General features: G+C 38.9%; 3 protein-coding genes across 4 annotated transcripts; 2 read left to right on the top strand and 1 right to left on the bottom strand.

Moving 5' to 3' along the window:
* The first annotated feature begins 542 nt into the window (after positions 1–542).
* Positions 543–3,541, top strand: LOC108130504 (uncharacterized). Its single transcript, XM_017248961.3, has 9 exons — positions 543–729; positions 841–967; positions 1,028–1,171; positions 1,235–1,407; positions 1,474–1,680; positions 1,747–2,128; positions 2,178–2,388; positions 2,451–2,888; positions 2,947–3,541. The coding sequence occupies exons 1-9, from the start codon at positions 694–696 to the stop codon at positions 3,413–3,415; spliced, it is 2,187 nt and encodes a 728-aa protein (XP_017104450.2). The 5' UTR covers positions 543–693; the 3' UTR covers positions 3,416–3,541.
* Positions 3,542–4,322: 781 nt separating this feature from the next.
* On the bottom strand, positions 4,323–14,899 carry sqd (RNA-binding protein squid). 2 transcript variants are annotated; one of them, XM_017248966.3, is made up of 8 exons: positions 14,585–14,899; positions 11,750–11,790; positions 11,410–11,684; positions 11,110–11,347; positions 10,927–11,052; positions 5,691–5,804; positions 5,100–5,253; positions 4,323–5,027 (listed from the first exon to the last, which is right to left on the bottom strand). In XM_017248966.3, exons 1-7 carry the CDS (start codon positions 14,752–14,754, stop codon positions 5,186–5,188), a joined length of 1,032 nt encoding a protein of 343 aa, XP_017104455.2. In that variant the 5' UTR covers positions 14,755–14,899; the 3' UTR covers positions 4,323–5,027; positions 5,100–5,185. The 2 variants fall into 2 exon arrangements, with proteins under 2 accessions (XP_017104455.2, XP_017104456.2); XM_017248967.3 differs by lacking the exon at positions 5,691–5,804 and having other exon boundaries at positions 14,585–14,897.
* A 685-nt stretch (positions 14,900–15,584) lies between these two features.
* rin (ras GTPase-activating protein-binding protein 2) lies at positions 15,585–21,219 on the top strand. Its single transcript, XM_017248962.3, has 5 exons — positions 15,585–15,808; positions 16,001–16,129; positions 17,266–18,828; positions 18,892–19,142; positions 19,246–21,219. Exons 3-5 carry the CDS (start codon positions 17,424–17,426, stop codon positions 19,654–19,656), a joined length of 2,067 nt encoding a protein of 688 aa, XP_017104451.1. The 5' UTR covers positions 15,585–15,808; positions 16,001–16,129; positions 17,266–17,423; the 3' UTR covers positions 19,657–21,219.
* Positions 21,220–21,697: the final 478 nt, after the last annotated feature.

Raw genomic sequence — 21,697 nt, 5'->3', positions numbered from 1 at the left:
TTGTATAAATTTAGAAGGTTATTAAAATATTTTAAAATTCGTATTTTCTATTTTTAGTGCAGCACTGTTGAATAGCTTTGGATGCGGTTTGCTTGGTTGGTTGGCCAGCGATTTTCCAATAAACTGAAATTGCATTTGATGATGCCAGGATATGTTTTTTCCAATCACTCCGATATTTTTTTCACCCTTTCCCCTTTTTGTTTTGCCATGATGTTTTCTTTTTCTTTTAGCATTTTATAGAAAATTGAATAAAAGTGTTGGGTGGCATTGCGACAAACTGGCGAACGAATGAGCGCGTGATTGGAAACGATTTGTAGGAATGTGAGCATACCTGGCCAACTAGGTGGTGCTTCCTGCTGCCTGCCCCATCCTTTGGTGCACCGTTCGCAGTTTAAAGGTCCTGCCAGCGAAGGAAGTGATTAGTGTAGAGCTCCACGGCTCCATGGCTTCCTTGCGTGAGCGAGTCGTCGGATCCCGAGAGCTCGGAACATAGCAAACATAGCGGTGGGGAGAAATCCAATTTGTAATAGGGAGCGAGCTGGGTCGCCTTTGATTTCATTGTTTCACCGGATTGCCTAAACACACCTACACCCCCCCTATATAGGGTCTTTTATTTACGTTTTTGTACATTTTTTTGTTTGCTTGCTGCACCAGAAACATCATCACAAAGAGTTAACAAAGTCCCCTGTCAAGATGCATTCGACCAAGATAAAAGAGGGCGATGACAGAGTGAGTTATTTTTTTTGTTTGGGAATTCATACGAATGAATTCTCCACTTTGGTATTCAGTCATATGTGCCGGCCATTAATCCCCTTTAACTAATTTGAATGCCATGCTTAGGAGGAAATGGAACTCAACCAAATCTGGCGGGGATGTCGTAAAATTCAGGGCGCCATTTTTCGTTATAACTTTGACATCTGTGCCGACTTGAAGCAGCACGATCCGGGATGCAGTGGCTTCGTTTCCGGTGAGCGCCGAATTCGCCGGACCCATTTCGTTTTTACGACTATTTTATGATTCCCCCCAGAACCCATTTTCACTGCCGTATTGGGAAAGTATCGCAAGGTGGCCGGCATGTCCGAAACTGAGCTAAGAGATGTCACCGATTACTTTCAAATTCGAGATGGCCGAGTAGCGTATCGCCAATTTTGCAAGGTCGTCTGTAGCGAAAGTGAGTTGGTTTAGTTTAAATCCTGACTCCCAAAGGGGCTCATCCTGGCCTTCTATTTCTTAGCTCTCCACAAGGTTCCCAAAAATGATTTGGCCACAGGTCTAGAGTGGAACGATCCCTGGCATGTGAATGTGATTCCTCAGCCGGAGGACCGTCGCAAACTGTGCCTGATTCTGTTAAAAGTGGCACAGGCCTCGCACATACCTCTAATGCCTTATTTTCAGGACTACGAACTAGTAAGTTTCTATTGGGTTTTATTACAAAAGGATATAGTATCCCTATCCTTATCAACTTTTACTTAGATTGCTCAAAATGTCGGGGTAGTCACTGTGTCACATTTTGCCAGGGTTCTCCACTTTATGAAGATACCTCTTTCGGAGCCGGACTTCCTGCTCCTGCTACGTCGCTACATGAAGGACGGCTACTTGGTCAACTATGTGGCCTTTCTTAAGCACATCGACAACATCATGGCTTACCTGAGTGAGCACAAACTGCTGGATAATTCACATGTAAGTTAAGATACCTCATCGCAGGATATATCAATTAATTATTAAAAAATTTATAAATAATTCCAGGACATAATCGCAAACTTCCCGGGGCGTCTGGTAGACTTGGAGATGTCCCAACTGCCGGCAGTTGATGGGTGCAAGCTGATTCATCCCATCTTCCCGGATGCCTGCAACCAACCGAAGAAGAACCGCACCCAGTGCGACATCATCTTTTGTATTCAGAACTATGTGTACAAGAACCAGGTGCGCACCTCCGAGTTCCTCGAGAGCTATGACGCCCTTCGCGTCGGCAGCATCACCAAGAACCAGTTTGAGCGCGGACTCTCCAACATGGGAGTGGGAAAGAACCTTACCCAACGGGAACTGGGCATCCTGCTGGAACGCTACACGGATCCCATGGACACCAACCGAGTGCGATGGCGCACTTTCGCGGACGAGGTCGACACAGGTATGCATCGAGTTCTAATTAAATTCCTCCTAAGATTTTCTGCTTCCAGTCTTTACCATCAAGAATCTGGACAAGATGCCGCAGTGTGTCGTGGAGTCGCCACTGCGCCACATACAGGAGATGCCACGTCCGGGGGCCATCGATTGGCAGGCTGCCCCGCAGACACTGCGGGAGTTGTGCGAGGATGCCATGGGAAAGATTCGCATCCGCATTCGCAACCGTCGTCTCTATCTGCATCCGTTCTACCGCAGCTACGACAAGTAAATACTTCTATCTATCCCATCAAGTCAGATCTCATTTTATCTTACTCCTTCCGTTAAAGATTGAACAAGGGACATGTTCGCTGCAACATTGCCAAGCAAATCTTCCGCACGAATGGTATTCTGCTGTCCGATCCGGAACAGGACGCCGTACTAAGTCGCTATGGAAACGAGCTGGGCTTCTGCTATACAAAGTTCTTGGACGATGTAGATCCGGCCGAGTACGCCATGCCCGCTATGGTAACCAAACAGGAGCTGGTGGAGTGCCCGCCCTTCGCCCGGGACAATCAGGAACCGGAGGACGCCAGTGAAGAGGTCATCGTTCGCATCCTTACCAATTGCAAGCGACAGGCTCTTGCCAAGAACGTGGCCGTCATCGAATTTATGTCCGACTACGATCGTCATCGGGAGGGAGAGATCCTTGAGTCGGACTTTAAGAGGGCTCTCGACAATTCCAGTGTCATAATCAAAGAGGAGGAAGCCACTATCCTGTGCAATATGTGAGTCTGGTGCAAGTCTGGGGATTTAAATTAATTTTTTTTCTAAAACTTCTTCCAGCTTCCGATCACCGCGTCGTAAGCCATGTGTCCGATACCGTGACTTCTGCAAGGCTCTGGACGAGATCTTCATACAACTGGACACGAACATGGGCGACCAACTGGTCACCGCTGTGCCACTGTTACATCTTCCCAACTTGGACTGTGTGGACTGTTTCCTGAGCTTCGATGAGCGGACAATCTGCTCGCAGGCTTTAATGAAGCTGGCCCGCAAGCCAGACGAGATATCCAATCTGAGCCAGGTATTCAAGGACTTTGATCGCGAACAGTGCGGTTCGATTACACAGAACCAGTTCCTGCGAGGTCTGACAGTGCGCGACATGCACGTGATGCTTAGCAGTCGCGAGTTCCAGTGCATCTGCAAGTGCTTCGGCGTGAAGAAGGGCATGTGCATGGAGTTCAACTACCGTGAATTCCTTAAAATCCTGGACGTACTCTTTACCACCGGCCAGAAGAAACAAAATTATTAGTGACGAATGCTCCCCCACCTCAAAATTCCCAGTGCATTATTATAAATGTTTTGAAATATTTTTTTTTAAATTAGTGTCGTGTGCATGCAAATAAATAACAAGGTTTGGTTTATTTTAGATTTTTTACTTTAATGTAGTTCGCATTAAAACTGACCTTTCTCTTATCGTTCAGTTAATTTTAATTGTATTTCCTTTTTCTTGAGAATGTTTTTTTTTTTTTGTTTTAATTAGGGGAAAGAAATTACATTCACACACATCTATATTAATGTGTTTTCCTTTTCCTTTGAAATGCTACCTAAACCTGACCTCCTCTTTCGTCACTTCCATCGACATCAAATCGGCTTTCCTTTAGCTTTAGTCGGACGATTTCATATATTAAATGTATACATAGATTTGATTTAACAGTTCGCATTGTTGCAAGTTCTATACAATTGTGTGGGAAAGTAGATAGGGTTCTTGCTGAGTGGCTTTAGACTTTTATTAAAATATAAATCTCTTCCCCTTAGACGACGCGTATATAAATATAGAATATATATATATATATATATATTTTGTTTGTTTTATAAATGTAGTCTATGAGCGTAAAGACATAACCGAAAACAAAAGGTTATTCTTTTCGTTTTCTGCCTTGTATTTATGGTGGATTTGTTTGTTTTGTGTGTTTGTTTTTGTTTGTTTCTTGTCGTATATTGTAGTTTTCAATTAATCAATTGATCGGGAACATGGAACCCGGTGTGTGCCAGCCAGTCAACGCCTGCTTGGTTTCTTTCTTTTATAATTATTATTACATATTACAGTTAATATATAATTAAAGTTAAACAAATACTTAAACTACATTGTATTGTGTAATGTATGAAACATTTTAGCTGTATGTGTGGTTTGTTTTGAAAGTATTCTTATTTCTTTGTTTTGTTTTTTAATGTTATGTTGTTCTTAAGTTGTTTTTTTTTTCTCTGCTTCTTTCGTATTTTCCCTGTGCTGCTGACATGTTAAACAATTACCTCGCAAAACTTATGGGACTACATTAGAAAAACAAATTAGTTTCGACACACAGACAACGTGAGCGTGGGGCATGGCATTTAGTTTGGTAAATGTTGTATGCTAACATCTAGGCAAGGTTGTCTTGGTTTTGGTGGGCGGTTGGTTGGTTGGTTGGTTGAGTAGTGGGTGGTCTGATGGGTTAATAAGCGTGTGGCTATGAAAAATTAGCCACTTGCTGAAAAATTACAAGTGTCTAGGCCTAACTAAAGGTCTGTATTTCTTAATGACGCTTCAGTTGCTTCAGTTGTTCTGCCAACTGACTCGGTTGCTGCTTCTATTTGATGATAATCCTGCTGATGCTGGTGTGTTGTTGTTGAATGCTCATCCGCCGTATGATTTGGAATGGTGCTACACACACAGAAAGTGTGTGTGTAAAAATGCGTAAAGGTAGCTGCGGTTTAAATAGTTGCTCCCAGCCAGCAGACAATCTATTTAATGCAATCATCCCGACGCTAGTCCCATCCGTTTGTTTTGGTTGTTCCTATATACAGTTTTGTATATATGCGGTTACTCCTTCGTTGTCCGTGTGCCCTTTGTGTCCGTATGTGTTTATGTCGATTTTGTAGTAATGCTGCAATGACAAAATTTATGAATACATTGTCCTCCGCAGGGGGCTGTGCTTTGTTCTTTGTTCAGTACTCACCCATAACAAACTAAACTAAGTAAAATTCAAATAGTTTGCAGTTATCCGAAGAATGCGAAATACCCAATGCCCATGCCCCCTCCCGTTTAATAGGGTTGATGCCGCTGCTGGCGTCCACCGCCGCGCTGCTTGCCACCGTTAAAGCCACCGCTGCCTATGATGGTAAAGGGAATTTAATTTATGCAAATGATTAGTTAGTTAGAGCCAATTATTTAAAAAATCATAAGCAAAGTAGGGCATGCTCAACGTCTGACGGAATAGAAGAAAAGGAGGCTAAAGATATCTGGTAGCTACTACGCCAAACGACAGGTTTTGTGTTTGCTTTGGGAAAATTTTGACCAACTCTAGAGAACAACGGCTAAATATAACAATATTTCAAAATAAATGAAAACATAAACTTTTGAATAACCAATGGAGGATATATGTATGTATAACCAAAATCGATGGATAAACCGAACACAAATTTTGTATTACAATAGAATTATCGTGGAACTAATAATAGTAAGGATAGGATGGATGCTCGGAAAATGTTTGGTAGATTATAAAATAGTTGCTTGCTTGGACGCTTTTTGGTTTTGCGTTAATTAATACCTTTCGGGCCGCCACCACGGGGTCCGCCGGCACCGCGACCACCTCCCATATTGCCACCGCCACCGCCGCCGCCGTAGCCGTTACCGTCAAATCCGCCTCCATAGCCGTAGCCGTCTGTCGGTTGCGATATTGTGGCATGTCGGGGTTACAGATCACGCGAAAAGTGTCGATGTTTGGTCGTGGTAATTGTAGTAATAATTGTTGTATAGAAGATTGATGAAAACACAAACAATGTATTGCTTATAAAATGGTGTAAAACGACTCAAATAAAATTAAAAGTTGCACAGAGCTGCTGTGTTGCCAACGAGTTAAATACTATTTTAAAGATTTCTTTTATTATTAATGAAAAAAAATCTCACACCTGTAAAAATTTAACTTTTTAAATCTTATTTTTCAATTATTTTAATGTTTTTCAATTGTTGGCAACACACTTTAGGTTGATTCTGTTTTCAATCAGCTTAATGGGATTACTTCTTAAAAATTCAATTGGTCAAAATTTTTGTTGCTTGGGCGACGCCGCGCCGAGGGGAGACAATTCAAAAGTGCACATACCGTGAGAGCTGGAAAAGGAATTATCTGCTCCAGAAGGATCAGGGACATGAATAAGGATCAGGGGGAGTTGTGGGAGTTAACTGAAATACACACTAAATTGTTGTCTGGTTTTTTCGTTTTTTTTTTTTCTTTTATTTGCTCATTTCTCGTTTGTGGATTTTGATTATAAGATTGTTGGTTAAAATATTTCTCCGTTATTGCTGTAGCTCAAAGTACATTAAGATTTTTTGCTGCATTAACATTTGGTTGTTGGATGTTGTTGTCGGTTGTCGATGGTACATAATAAAAATGTTAAAAACAATTTTTCTTTCTCCGTCTCGATCTTTATGGAGATGGGAACTGGCGCAAGGCGGCGCTCACACATACATGCGGTTCGGTTCGGTTTGTTGTTGATGTCGGTTGGTTATATATAATTAATATTATATATATTTATATATATATCTCTGTTGTTGTCTCTGATTTTGGTTAGTTGTCGACTTAACTCGACTCGACTTATTAACATGTTTCACAATGTATATTGCAATGGATTTCTCAATTCATTTCATTCGATCTCTCATTTAACAGCACTTATATTGTTTTTTTTTTTATTAATTTTACCTCATTTTCCACACAACAATTTCAGCATTTCAATTTCAAATTAGTTTTAGATTTTAATTGATTTCATTAGTTTTTGTTTGAAATTTGGAAACAAAATTTTGGTAAATAGTTTTGTTTTTTTTTTTGCCAAAAAATTTTGTTAATTCATTTGCTGCTCTTGTGTGTGTGTATTTTGAATGTCTCACCTCAGCAAAAAGTAATCAAAATTTCATATATCTTCTTTTTTTTCGTATATCCTTTCAAGGGGACCGGGGTAAGGGGGCTAAAGGGTGCGTAGTCTGTCGCGAATTATATAGTGTTTGGGCATCGTAGAAAGTTTTGCGAAAAACAAAAACAAATGCAAATAGTCAACAAATTTTTACTTTATACTTGAGTTAATAGGATTATTATAAATAATTACTCTGTGTTTCATTGTTGTTGTTGTTGTAGCTGTTGTTAAAAACAAGAAAACTGTTTGTAGCTTAAGAATTGTCTCTCAGAAATGGTTTGACAATAATAATTCATTTTAAATTACTTTAGTAGTTTTTCATATATATGTAGATATATATAAATTGTTTTTTTTTTTAATTTTTTTTGTAAAGTTTTTCAATGCATTTTACTAAAAACAAATATTAATTACGCTAAATTACTTGTAAATATATACGCTTTAAATGTAATAGAAAAAGGAAGATTTAAGTAAAAAATTAAAAACGTTACAGTTAAGTGAAAAAGGTAACAAACATTCTCGGTGTGGTATATTGCTTTGCGGATTGCCCCGATGGCTTGGTTTGGTCGGTCTCGCTTTCGTATCTTTGCGCGTTCTTTTGGATGCCGGGTCTACAGAAGATAGTAGTAGTAGTTCTTTCGGTTCAAAATATGAGGCATCGAGGACCGGTTTCCCGGCAAACATTTGGCGAGAAGCTTTGGACAAGACAAACGCGCGGCCTGCGATCGTTTTTATTAATTTTTTTGAAAATTCGCTTTTGGGTGGTTGGTGAACTCTCATTGGGGGTTTCTTTCTTTTTTTTTGTTTTGGATTCAGTTTAGTTTGCTTTTTTCGTTTTTGTGAGGCGAAACATCGGAAAAATCGGTATTACAATCATATATAATAATCGTATATAAATATGTTCAAAATCATAATTACGAAATTAAAATTACATAATTAAATGGTAAACTGTATAAACTTGAAACTGTGTGGGGAAGAGGGAACCGAAACACCCGATTCAGCTATTTACTGTCGACTGTATATAATTAATTAATTTTTTTGATTTAGATATACTTTGGTGTTAGAGTCCCAGTTCCCCGCACTTGGTTTTTTAGTTTGTGGTTAGTTGAGAAATTTTCAAGTTGTAATAGTAAACGGAATAGAAGGAAATTATAAAGAAAATTAAAAATATATTGTTAAGGTTTTAATATAAAAGTGGGCACAAAATTATTGCTATATAATTTTATGGTATATGTAGTGGTATACAAAATTTTAGTTTATATCAAAGTATGTTTACACATTAAACATCATAATAATCGGTATAATAATTAATACAAAATATAGCATAAAATGTATATTTAAAAAAAACCTTTGTGTATAAATTTTAAAATAAATGTCAATATTTTTTTTTTCTGATTTTCTTTTGATTTTTTGTTTGACTTTTTTTTTGTTTGTTTCTTTATATAGACAACTTGCTAAAAACATTGAGAAACATGCATTATTATTATTATTTAATTTACTCAAAATTTTATGAATATCAATGTAAGATAATTTACAAATGTATATACAATCAGTGTGTGTAAATCGGTTTGAAGAACTCTAGTTACTCGATTTCGAATTCAAAGTCGATGTATATATACATTTGCGAATAGCAATGCTTGGGTGTGTGATTGAATGGTAATTGGATTGCTCGACTTAAGATTAAAAACCATAAGAAAATTATATTTGTATATTTGAATTAAAATTACTAAAATTGACGAAGTGTGCTTTTATGTTTTTTTGTTGGAAAAGTTCATGTTTTTTTCTTTCTGTTCTTTGTTAGAATTAAGATGTTCTTGATGTTACTAATAGTTTTTGTCGTTGTTCAGTATATGTTTCTTGTATCTGATGTTGGTTTTTGTTTTTTTTTTTTTTTAGTTAATCCTGGAATCAACGTATGAACGTGCTGAATGCCGCAATGCCGCTCTTGCTATGACAACGAAAACAAGTCAACGGAATTCATTGTTTGGTTACATTACGTTACGTTAAAGATCTCTCAGGCGAAATACATTTTTAGTCAAGAAATTGCAGCGGAAATGCAAAAATAAAGCAAATAAAAGAACGATCTTTAAAAAGTGGCCGGACTATAGTTTTTCTTTTTTTAAATCCGGCCAAAGATCCAAAGAGCTCTGGGTCTGGTGGTCCTGACGCTCTTTTGTGTTTGTAGTTGTTTTTTACAAGGATTTGCCTTAAAATAATACTATCAAAAATAGTACCATATTTAAATGTTACGTTTTAAGTATAAATATATAACATTTGCATCATCATATATTTGATATAAATATATATTTATATATATGTATATATATGGTAGGTATATTGACGTATGGTGCATACGAAAACATATGCATTGCAAGAACGTGAATATTATCCCGTTTCCGGAATAATAAATATGTATCTAAAAATATATTTATATGCTATATATAATGTATATTTAAATAGACATTGAATCAAAGCTTTGATTACTTTCTTTTCGTGTTTTTGTTTTAGTTGTTGTTGTTGTCGTTTCTGTTCTGGTCTATATAGTTTGTGTTTAGTGTTTTGTTAAACAAAACAAAAGGAGAACTATTTTTTAAATAACTATTTTATGGGTGGTGTGTTTGGGGGGGTATAGGGATAGGTGTATGTGTGTGTGTGTTTCAACAGAATTTGGTTTCAGTTGGTTCAAACAATAACAGTTAGTTAACAATTAAAAAAAAGGCACAAGTTGCAAATTGCGCTAAAAGGCCAAAATATCCTGGCCCTTACACACAGTTTCACATAATTGGCACATGCTCCTCGTGTGTGTGTTTCTGTATTATATTCTGTATTGCTGCCCTTGCGTTTGTTTGAGGTATTTGTCATCTTTGGAAAGTCTGTTGAAGGCTACCTCCTCTCACTGATCTCGTTTGGTGATGGTGGTGGTGGTGGTGTCGGTTGTTGGTCTGGTCTGGTAGTCGGCAAACTATCTCTCTATATATCTCATTGTATGCCTCAACTTGAACGTCACGTCTACTTTTCTCTTATAGCTCCTGCTCCTCTCACTCTTTTAAACAACACATTCATTTTTAGTTACACACGCTTCGTCAGTTTTATGTTTAAATGCTACTCAACTAATAAATGATTTAATTAAATGTTTCGTTTGAAATGAATTCTCGTTTAAAAATTACGCTTTAAAATTTTTTAAAACATCAAGTGTATATGCCTTTAAATTATAAGTAGTTATATATATATATGTAGATAGATAGATAGGTAGTATAAATGTTGTGTATATAAAATTTTACGAATTTTTTTCTTGTTATTATATGATTAAATTGTCTCTGTCAAACATACACAAATATTTTTTTGTTTTTTGTTTCAAATATAAAATGAAATGTTTAAAAATTTTATGTTAGCATTAAAAAATAGATATTTTATCGTTTTCTCGTTTTTCTACAAATATTTTTTAAAAAGTTTTCTTGTTTTTAGCGACGTTGCTTTTGTAATTGTTGTTGTTCATGTTGTTGATGTTGTTGTTCATAGACATGAATTTATTCATACACCTTGCTATTGTGGTGTAATCATAAATGCAGCACAACGTAAGTAGTTTTTCTTTTGTTTTTGTTTTTCTTAATTGTTTGAATTTGAATATATATATATGTGGGAAACACAACAACGTTGAAATTTTTTGGATTTCAGATTCTGGTCTATGGCAAAGTTCATAAGGTTGTGGTGTTCTGTGGATATTGTTGTTTGATTTGTTTTTTATATTTCTGCCTCTTTTTGTGTGTTGGCTAATTTAGAACTGCTGATAGTTGTTGCTATTGTTCTTGTTTTGATGGTAATTACTCGACGCATTGTTATTGTAATAGTTGCTTTGAGCATTATTATGTTTGTTGTATTTACCATAACCGTAGTCATATCCATTATAGTAGCCGCCGGCATAGTAGTCGCCATAGCCGCCGCTACCATATCCACCGTATCCACCATAGCCGCCATAGGAGCCCTGGCCGTCCCATTGGTTGTTGTAGCCTATAAGATAAGATTTAAGTAATTAAGCTATTTATATAAGTAATCTTATGTATTTACCTCCTCGTCCGAAGCCTCCACGTCCGCCACGCATTCCACCGCGCATACCACCGCGTGGTCCCATCATCTGGTTTTCTGGTTTAGGCGTGGCCCGCTTAACGTCCACCTCCTTGCCAGCAATCTTTTGCTTTGGCGTCTTCAGCAGATCCGTGACCACCTGCTCCGCATCAAAGGTGATGAAACAGAAGCCCTTGCGCTGAGACTTTTGCTTGTCAAATGGCATCTCGACTTCAACGATCTTCAGGGATATAATATTATTATAATATAGTTATAGAAAGTCTTTAATTTTCAATCGCATACATTGCCAAACTGTCCAAAGTAGGTCTTGATCTCTTCATCGGTAATCTCCGTTGTAAGGCCACCTACAAAGATCTTGCCATGGCGGGCCTTAGCTTTCTTGGGGTCGACCTTCTTGCTGTTAATGATGTGCTCCTCGGCGGCGCTGACCTTGTCGATCGCTTCCGTGGTGGTGAACACAATGAAGGCGAAGCCTCTGGAACGGCCGGTCTGTGGGTCTGTCTTAACATTGATGCTTTCGATTTCACCAAACTTGCCAAAATGATCGCGCAGCTCCTCTATAAAAATTATAAGATATTTATATTAATAAAATATACTATTTTAAGGCTAATCATGTACTTACTTTCCGTAGTTTCCCAGCTAAGGCCGCCCACAAACAGTTTTCTGTGAAAAGTTTAAATGAAATTCTTTAGTAATCAACAATATTTATGATGATCTATAATAATAATTTCTACATAAAGGTGGGAGTTCAGGGGGGGGGAAAAAAAGATAACTGAGGGGGGGACTGGGCACAAAAATAGGTTGTGTTTAAATGCGCGAGGCAAGTATTTCTTCATTTACTTTAAATTTCTTCGTATTGGCTGCAAAAGAATTGATGACAGAGCAAATATACAAAAACGAATAAAAAAAACTCACCAAATTTGAAGTAAAAGTTACTGATCTTTAATTACTGATTACTATTTTTTGCAATCAAAGATTTTTGATCGGATAGGAAAGTCAAAAAACTAGCAAACTCGGAAATGAGCGAAAGAGTTCGAGGAGCGAGCGATCAAGAGACACAAAACGAGCGAAATGTTGGTAAAAATATATATATTTTATATTATATATATATCTAAATGCAAAAGAAAGAAATTTTAACTTTTAACAATTAGTCTTTATTTGATAGGATGAGAAAAAAGAATGCAAAAGGTTTATGCTGGATTTGTAGTTGGTTTTAATTGCTTTATTTATCTCTGGGCTGTTGAAAATTTTATAAAAAAGTGTATTTAAAAAAAAATTATTATTGCATGGACACTTAGTTTACTTTGGATGTACGTTACTCTTATTTTTGGTATTGATTTTTTTTGAAAGAGGTCACTGCGTGCGTACTCTGCGGATGAGATTCCCGGCAATTTTTGGCAATTTTGGAACAGTCTCTTCTCCCGGCGGCGAAATTTCGATATCGATATAGTGCTTCATTACGTTACATTTTGGTTTCATTGTTATTTTATATATATATATTTGAGAGTTGATCGGGCGATAATATTGTGATTCTGATTCTGATTGTGATTGTGAGGAGCTTCTTAAAAACGAAACGGAAAAAACTGCGAGTCTCTTTCACTCGGTCTCTCTCTGTCTCCGATTATTTTGAATCATATTTTAATCGTTAAGTTTAGATCTCTATATATTTTTATGAACAATATACGTTATACGTTATATATATACGTTAAGAAGGTACAATACAATATATACTCAGATATAAGATTATATATGGATCCAATTTGAAATCGAGATAATTTGTTGATTTGATAATTTTGTGTGTCGATAGTTCTATATATATATTGATATATTGGCTGACTGACTGATTGATTGATATTTTTTTTTTTTTTAGTTTTTGGTTAGATAAATACCATCAGCATCTATATCGGCGGTACGGTTATGAAGAGCACTTTGGAGACTGGAAACTGGAGACTGGAGCGTGGAGCGTGGGGATGTCCATCATGTCCATGTCCCAAATCCATGTATCTTCCTCCCATCGTATCGTATCTGGATCCTTCGGCACTTGAGAATAGCTAACATTGCCAACACATTTTCACTTCTCTCAAGACCTGCCGGAGAGGAACAAGGTTAGTTCGCTCACAAAACCCAACAGGATAAGCTATGAATTTTTGGAGTTAAATGTTGTGTTTTCGTATTTAATCCGGTCCTTCTCCTTCGATTCGACGATATCGATTCCTTATCGATTTTATGTACAGCATCTCGTGTGTTACTTAAGATTAAACTTAGATATTAAATGATCAGTAGAGATGGGGGAAAAATGAAGTGGTATAGTAGCATAAAAGCCTAGAAACGAAAACAATAGGTAATAAAGAGTCCAAACCTACTTATACCGACAGTGATGGGACAGAAATCACACATATATTTTTTTTATTAAAAAATAAAACAAAATTTAGCTTGAATGTTGGTACACAATTGTTTAGAACTGGTGATCCGGTTGTCCGCGGAGTGTAGTTAGCAACTATTTTTTCAAAATCACAAATTTTAACAGATTTTTAAAAATAAAATATTTAATTACTATAACTAATTCCCATCACTGTGAAACGAGAAAATACATCCCAAACGACGATTCGGATACATAATACTAATTTTAATAATTTTTTACAAAATAAATATCTATTTAAAATGTAATTTAAAATTTTAAAATTTAAATGTATATATTTTTTATTTAGAGCCTTGGCAACTCTAAAATGACGCCGGCTGTCCCGAGTGAAAACGAAAGATGGGGTGAGAGAAACAGAGAGCGCGCGCGGGTAGGAGAAGCCGGCAATCAAAAGAGAATGGTGAAAACTGCAAAACACACACACACACTTACACGCTGGAGAAGCGTTTGTATGTATGTTTGTTGAATGGCCGCCATTTTAAGTAAAGAAGAAGCACAACATAACAACGAACAGCCGAAACAAAGAATAATGCGAATAAAAAGAATACTCGGCCAATACAAAGTTAACTTTTTGCAGGTGAAAGGCATCTGCATGTGTATGTGTGCGAGTGGACCAACGTGGGAAACGAACATAACCTCACACATAAGAAAATGTGCTTCATTGTACGGAATGGAAATACAAATTTGTATTTGAGAACAATTGAGGGAAATACACAAATTTTCCACTGCTCGGCGGGATACTATAAACTTCCAAAAGATTCTATTAATATGCCGCCTGAAGCGGCCTGAAGTACAGTCGCACCTATACCGACACACACACATACACTATGTGGGAGAGAGCGAGAGAAACAAAAGGGGTCATAAGCGCAGAGAGACTCCGCCTGACTTCCCCCCCACAATGCTCCTGTAACCATCGAACGACGACGTTAGCTTTGGATTTACGTAACGGAAAAATTTCGAGAACTCGGGGAGCACATGATCAGCTGCCCGATGGTTTATGTTCCTCATCTTCTATATGAATTCGCATTTTTCGCATACCTGTCGTCATCGCGCTGGCCGGATGCTCCAGATTGGTTTTCAGAGGCGCCATTAGTCGAACCGGCGGCGTTGCCCTCGCCATTTTCGGTGGTACTTGGCGCATCGGCAGTCACGTCCTTGGTGAAATCCTCGCCATTCATCTCAGTGTCAACTTGCTGCTTGTCGGTCATTTTAGCAATTTCTTTTGTTTTCAATTTAAAGCACAATTTCTAGATGATTTCCAGCCGAAGCAAAGCCTAGTTACACACTTGCTAAAAATATCGCGCGTACGAACGAAATGACGACCGGAAAATGACAAATGCAACGACAGCGTGTGTATATCGTTATGGCGTTGCCACCTAGTGATGTCTGTTAAAGAATCAGCGCCTAGTATTTTTCTTTAAAAAAAATAGTTCAACAATACACCATTAAAATAAAAGATTAATGGCTATTACAGTATACAAATTAATATATATAAATAAATGTATACTAATTTATATATCATATTATTTGATTTTCGAAAAAAAAAAAACATTTTATGCCGGCTCTGTATTTGGATATTTGTATTGCCAGTGTATACACACCATCAATAATTAAAAATTAAAAAACTATCAAAATTTAATCAAAGGGAAACTAAATTCCATGGTTTTTTAGAGACTTAAAATACACACCAAAAAGCTTCTTAAATATAATTTTAAATGTAAATAATAAATAAAACAAAATGAAAAAATTTCAAAAATATTGGCGCGTAACGGCCAGCATAGAAGTCATTAGTCTGGCAGCATTGCCATTGTATCTAAAAATACCAAAAAATACAAAATCTAAGAACTAGTTAAGCCTTTACTACTATTCTCTTATCAAACAATTAATAAAGAAACTAATTATCCACAAGGAGTACGTAATTTAAACCATATTTTCTTGTTAAAAATATAATTTTTACAAAAATTAACAATATGCTATGACAGTGTGTACATATTCCCGCCGTGCCGCCATCATACACGCACACATGAAACCGCACCGAGAATAAAACGCTGCAGAGGCAAAAAAAGAGGAACGAACGAAAAGTCGGTTCTCTTTTCGACTCAACTGAACACTTGTCCAATTTCATTGCGTTTGCGATTATTTTCTACTCAAAAAACCAAAAAACACAACCAGCCAACGCATCGTAACTTAATTCAAACCACAACTGTGATCGCCCAACATCGGAAATAATAAATAAAAGCAACGCACCAGAAGAATTGCCAAGTTAGTTATCAACCAAAAAATTTGCAACAAAGTAGAGTAGAAGAAGAAGACGACGTCGCGGTTTTGTGTGCGTGTTCTATAGTGTGTGTGCTTGGGTGTTTGTTGCAGTTTGCAATTAGTAATTCTAAGAACTAAATCGAAATTTAAAAAAAAAATCGAAAGACTAATTCAAATTATTACGATTAATTTCAGCGCTCCATTGAAAGTCCTTCCCTACACCACCATAAGTGCAACAAAGAGTCAAATTTGGCGAATTTCAACCCATAAGCAATACACACTGTGCATTACAACAGCAGCGTACGGCGGAAAATCGCAAAAAAGGTGAGCCGGCGGCGGTCTAGAAAAATAGAACTTTCCATCGGGGTGGAAAAGGCTCGAAGAAAGGGGGAAAATTATGTTGGGCGTGTTTTCGTTCTCCAGGTTTCTACATTTTAGCGGCTTTTTTTATGGCCCCCGTGCATAACCTTAAAATTGGAAAAAAAAGAATAAAAAAGAAATTGTTTTTGTAAATTTTTGTTTAAATACTACTCTTTATTTATCGCTTTCTTTGTTCATCCTACACACGCGGTTCGCCAGCAAAGAGCACTGGGAAGAGAGAGAGAGCCCCCAAAAGTTGCGTGTTTGGGAGTAGTGTGTGTGTGTCTGTAGCGGCCGCAACTCTTTGTGCTTTATTTTATTATCGGTAAATATTATTAGTCGTTAAGGTGTGAGAAGTAAATGTTTAAAATATCATTTTCCAACAAATATAGTTTCAGAGATCCATTTCCCTTCGCTAGAACTAAAGCTAAACTAGGATTAAAGCCGCGGGTAGCAGAGCGGCGGCGGCGGCACAACCTTGAAGCGCAAACCTAACCTCAAAAACTTCATGTTCCCCCGTTTCGCGGCTTCGTTCCGCCCTATGAGTGTATGTTTATGAGGTCATTTACACGAAAAGCGCACACATACACACTCCGGGGGAGGGTGTCCTTTGTGGCAGGATCGCAGAGACAGGCGAAAGCACGTGCAGGTTAAAATATCCAACAGCCAGCCAGAAAAATAGGAGCAGAGACGACCTGAAAGGGTCTTTGGCGACAGCTGCACTTTTTCGTGTTTGCTCGAAGTTTCCCCTTTTTCCGCATTATTACCGTGTGTGTGTGTGTGTCATAAAGTGGGTCAAACTGCATCGCTCTGCGACTCTTAGTTGTTGTTTTTTTTAAATGCACTGCAGCGAAATTACTTTAAATTTGGGTTAACTTCTCTCTCTCCCAAAAAAGTAGTTGCAGTGTTTTATTTTTAAACATCTGGATAGTTTGGGAAACACATGGTTTGGAATCAGAACTATCTCCACTATAGCTCTGCCTTTACTTTCATCCAATCATATCGAGAATTCAGAATCTGGATATTTTCAGTTTTAATCAGTAGCCCGACAAGTCTATTTCTAAATATTAGTATATTAATTGGCTTTAACATTTTTGCAGACGCTGACGCTAGCAACCCAAAAAACCTAAAACTCCTAAACTAAAGTAATCCCAATCCCGATTGGAAACCTTAAGACCGATTATCGGGCATATCCCAGGCGATACAACCACTTGGACTTTGTTGAAGCTGCTCAGTGTAATCCAGAGGTAGAAGAGCAATGGTCATGGATGCGACCCAATCGCAGCAGCCTTCGCCGCAGTCGGTGGGACGTGAGTTTGTCCGCCAGTACTACACGCTGCTGAACAAGGCACCCAATCATTTGCATCGCTTCTACAACAACAACTCGTCCTACATCCATGGGGAATCGAAGCTTGTGGTTGGACAGCGGGAGATCCACAACCGGATCCAGCAGCTGAACTTCAATGACTGCCACGCGAAGATCAGTCAGGTGGATGCCCAGGCCACTTTGGGCAATGGAGTGGTAGTGCAGGTCACTGGAGAGCTGTCGAACGATGGTCAGCCGATGAGACGATTCACCCAGACTTTCGTCTTGGCTGCTCAGTCGCCGAAGAAGTACTACGTACACAACGACATCTTCCGCTACCAGGACCTGTATATCGAGGACGAGCAGGACGGTGAGTCGCGATCGGAGAACGATGAGGAGCACGACGTTCAGGTTGGGTCTGGCTCGTCATCTGGTACCGTCGACCAGGCGGTCCAAGTTGTTGGCGAGGTTGTGGCTCAGCAGCAGCAGCCGGCACCGCCGCAGCCGCAGGGACAGGTGGTCCAGCAGGTAACTCCTGGAGCAGCTACTGGGGCTGCCCCCCAGCAAATCTTCTATCCGCTGCCAGCCGGTGCTGGTGCCGGGCGTACGGTGGCCGTTTTGCCAGCTGCCCCCCAGGCAGCCGCTGTGCCGTTGCCGGCTCAGTTTGCTGCCCAGCCGATCCAGAATGGTGTGGTGTCGCACGAGGAGTTGCAGCAGCAGCAGCCCCAGCAGGTTTTGGTGCCGCCTAGTGTCTCGCCTTTGGTGCAGCAGGGTGGCACTCCCATTGTGCCCATCGTCCCGGTACAGAGTACGGGCTTCCAGCAGTCGCCTTTGGTGGCACCTCAGCTCATCCAGCAGCAGCAGCAGGCGCCCCAACTGCCGCCTCAACAGCAACCCATCCAGCAGCAACAGCCAATCCAACAGCAGCAGCAACAGCAGCCAGAGCCCGAGGAAGTGGAAGTCGCACCGCGTCAGCTCCAGAAGCCGCCAACGCCCGTCGACGACTTCAAGACCATACACGAGCAGCAGCAGCAGGAGAAGTACGAAGCCGTCAAGCAGCAGCAGAATGAGCCCAAGACCTATGCGAATCTGTTCAAGTCGACCTCCTCCTCGCCCAGTGGATTCGTTAACGCAGCTCTGCAGCAGCAGCAGCAGCTCCAGCAGCAACAGCAACAACAGCAGCAGCAGCAGTCGATCACCAGCAGCTCTTATACCTCGAATTCTTCTGGTGGCGGCAACGGGCAGGTGAGCTACTCGTCGACGGCCTCCAACTACAACAACAGCAATGGAAACTCGCGTTTGGACAACGGAGGTCCGCTGCCACAGCGCAACAACTCGATCCGCAACAACAAGGGGGGTAAGTATTCAACCTACTATGTATATTTTTCTTAATTCTAAAATATTTTTTTAATTTGCTAAGAGTTTGAACAGCGCCGCTCGAGCAACACCCAGCAGTTTGGGGACAACCAGCAACTCTTCCTCGGAAATATACCTCACCACGCCAGCGAAGAGGAGCTGCGCGATCTGTTTTCGCAGTTCGGCACGGTCGTTGAGTTGCGGATTCTGTCCAAGGCTGGAAACAAGGTGCCGCCCGGTATGCGCAGCCCCCTGAACTATGGATTCATAACCTATGATGATCCCGAGGCAGTGCAAAAGTGCCTGGCTAATTGCGTAAGTAAATCGGAGAGGTTGAGGATCATAATACATTCTTCGAATGTTTATAGTTCTAATTACGAGTATTATTACCTTATTTAAACAATATTTCTCCCCGCAGCCTCTGTACTTCCCGGAGAATTCGCCCGATGGCCAGAAACTGAACGTTGAGGAGAAGAAACCACGTATCCGGAACGACATGGCACCGCGCCAGCCGATCGGTGGCAACAGCCTGAACAATAACATGGGTCGCTTGGGTGGCAACAATGGTCCTCAGTCTCGGCCAATGGGCAACAACAACAACGGCACTGGTGGCGGAATGATGCGTAATAACAACGCCGGTGGCAACAACATCCGTCAGGGAGGCGGTGGTGGTGGCGGCGGAAACGGTGCTCCGCGCCTGGGAGGTGGTGGCGGTGGATTTGGACCGCGCCAGGACAACCGCAGCGGTGGCGGAAACAACCAGTCCAACGGTCCGCTGCGCGGTGCCGGCAATGGACAGACCGGTCAAGGCAATTACGGGCGTCGCTAAAAAAACTAAATCCATCACAAACCAGAACACAAGAGCAACAGCAGCAGCAGCAACGGCCACAGTAGCAACATAACAACAACAGCGGCAGTAGCAACATAAACAACAAAAAAAACCCATCGTTAAGAACATCGACTTCTTCCACAATGCAATCAATCAATTACATTCAAGAACATCAAATGCAATTAAACACAAAATCCATTAAAACACAATGTAGTTGGAGCAACAAACTAAAAGAAGCAGCAACTCGAGGCAAAAAAAAACAAAAACCTAAAAAAAAATATCAAAAAACACAAAAAAAAAGCCAAGACAAGGTCTATCCTTAGTTTAATTGCGTAAGGCCCGCTTTTCCAGCCAGTTCGTGCCAAAAAGAAACCGAAATTCTGTGCAAATCTCTCTGTTGTGAATGAAAAGAAAAGGAATGCTTCAGCTCCACTACTACTGTATACCCCGTCAGAAATCCCTAGCACATGCATTAAGTTAAGACTCAATCGCTCACAAGACACAAAAAAACACACACTACATACATACACACCATCGGATTAAAGAGTCACCAACGGAGACACATTCACGCCCAGACCATCCTAGCATAAATGTATACATTAGTAACAGCTCTCGTTTGGCAAATCACTTTCAAGAAAAAATCTTAAGTTTAAAAAAAGAGAAGATCGCTATAAAATGAAAGTAGAGATGCATATTTTTCGTTTGTTTTGTTTTCATTAAACACAAAAAAATACTTAAGCTAAAAATAAAAGAAAGAAATTAAAACAAAAAAAACTTAAACAAAACTTAGCTAAAAGATATAAACAAAAAAACAAAACAAGAAAAAAAAAAAACAAACAAAAAAATGAAAAACATTTGTAAAATGCAATAAAAAAGAGCAAAAGAAAGACTTGAAAAAAAATTAATCTAAAACCAACAAAAAAAAAAGAAATGGTAACACGAGAAGAATGTAAGAAATGCAGAGAAACACAGAACACACATCTTAAAAAAATACAAAAATTTAATAAAAAAAATCATAAGATCCGCAAGGAAAACACTTCGTCGCCAGCGCCCCAAAGGAGCCCCAAGTCCGCCGCATTTAGGAGCCTGTAAACATATTGATAATTGCTACCTTAAATTTAATTTGCAGACACTTTCAAGACCTTTAACTAGCTAGTCTATACTACGTAGGGAATCGGATCGAATGGCTACAAAAAAAAAACAAAAACCGAGTGATTGAGGATAGTGTTGGGATAAATGGAAAATAAAAGAAAAGTGAGAACGTATAAGGGCGAATGCGGTGCCGGCGCCGCAGTGGGGGCGTCGAAGGACAGCGTCGATTTTCAGTTTTCTAACGAAACACTTTTTATGTATTTTTGCTTTTTTTCTTCATTCTGTGTAATGAGTTCAAGGTCGTAAGCCAAACTAAGTCAAGCAACATAAACGATTTGGTGTTTCCAACGCAGTTGTGAACTAAAATGTAGTACATATTTTTTAAATAAAATCAAAAAAAAAAGCCCAAAAAAAAATGTGTGAGGATAACAGAAACTTATAATAGATACAAAAAAAAAATACAAGAAACAAGCTACTAACATTTTTCTCAAGGTAAATCAAGCAAAACATGTAATAAATATATACAAACAAATATATATATACATATATATAAACAGAAAACTCATTAAACAGATATAATTTAATGTTAACTTTTAGAATTACAAGAAAATTAAATATACATACAAATATTTATATAACTGCAGCAGAGGGAAGAGAACTAAAAAGAAATTTCAATTTCCGGCAGGCGTCTATTATTTTCTTAAGTAATTCTGCTTTGTTAATGCTTGAGAACTTTTGATTCGTTATGAACATATCATTTGTTTTTTTGTTGTCGGCGCCAGCTCTAGAGAATCAATTGCTAAATCAATTAATTACGTTCTTCAATTATGTTTTAGTTAAAACACACATTTTTAGCACTGTGATTGGGGGCTAAAGCAATTTTAGTACATTTTTTGCAAAACAAAAATGTTAGTGTTCAAATCTTGGCTCAATGATCAGTGCTAAAAGT

This window comes from Drosophila bipectinata, chromosome 3R (assembly GCF_030179905.1).
Source record: "Drosophila bipectinata strain 14024-0381.07 chromosome 3R, DbipHiC1v2, whole genome shotgun sequence".
Lineage (NCBI taxonomy): Eukaryota > Metazoa > Arthropoda > Insecta > Diptera > Drosophilidae > Drosophila > Drosophila bipectinata.
The sequence above is the reverse complement of the archived record's forward strand: the minus strand, read 5'-3'. Positions and strand labels throughout refer to the sequence as shown.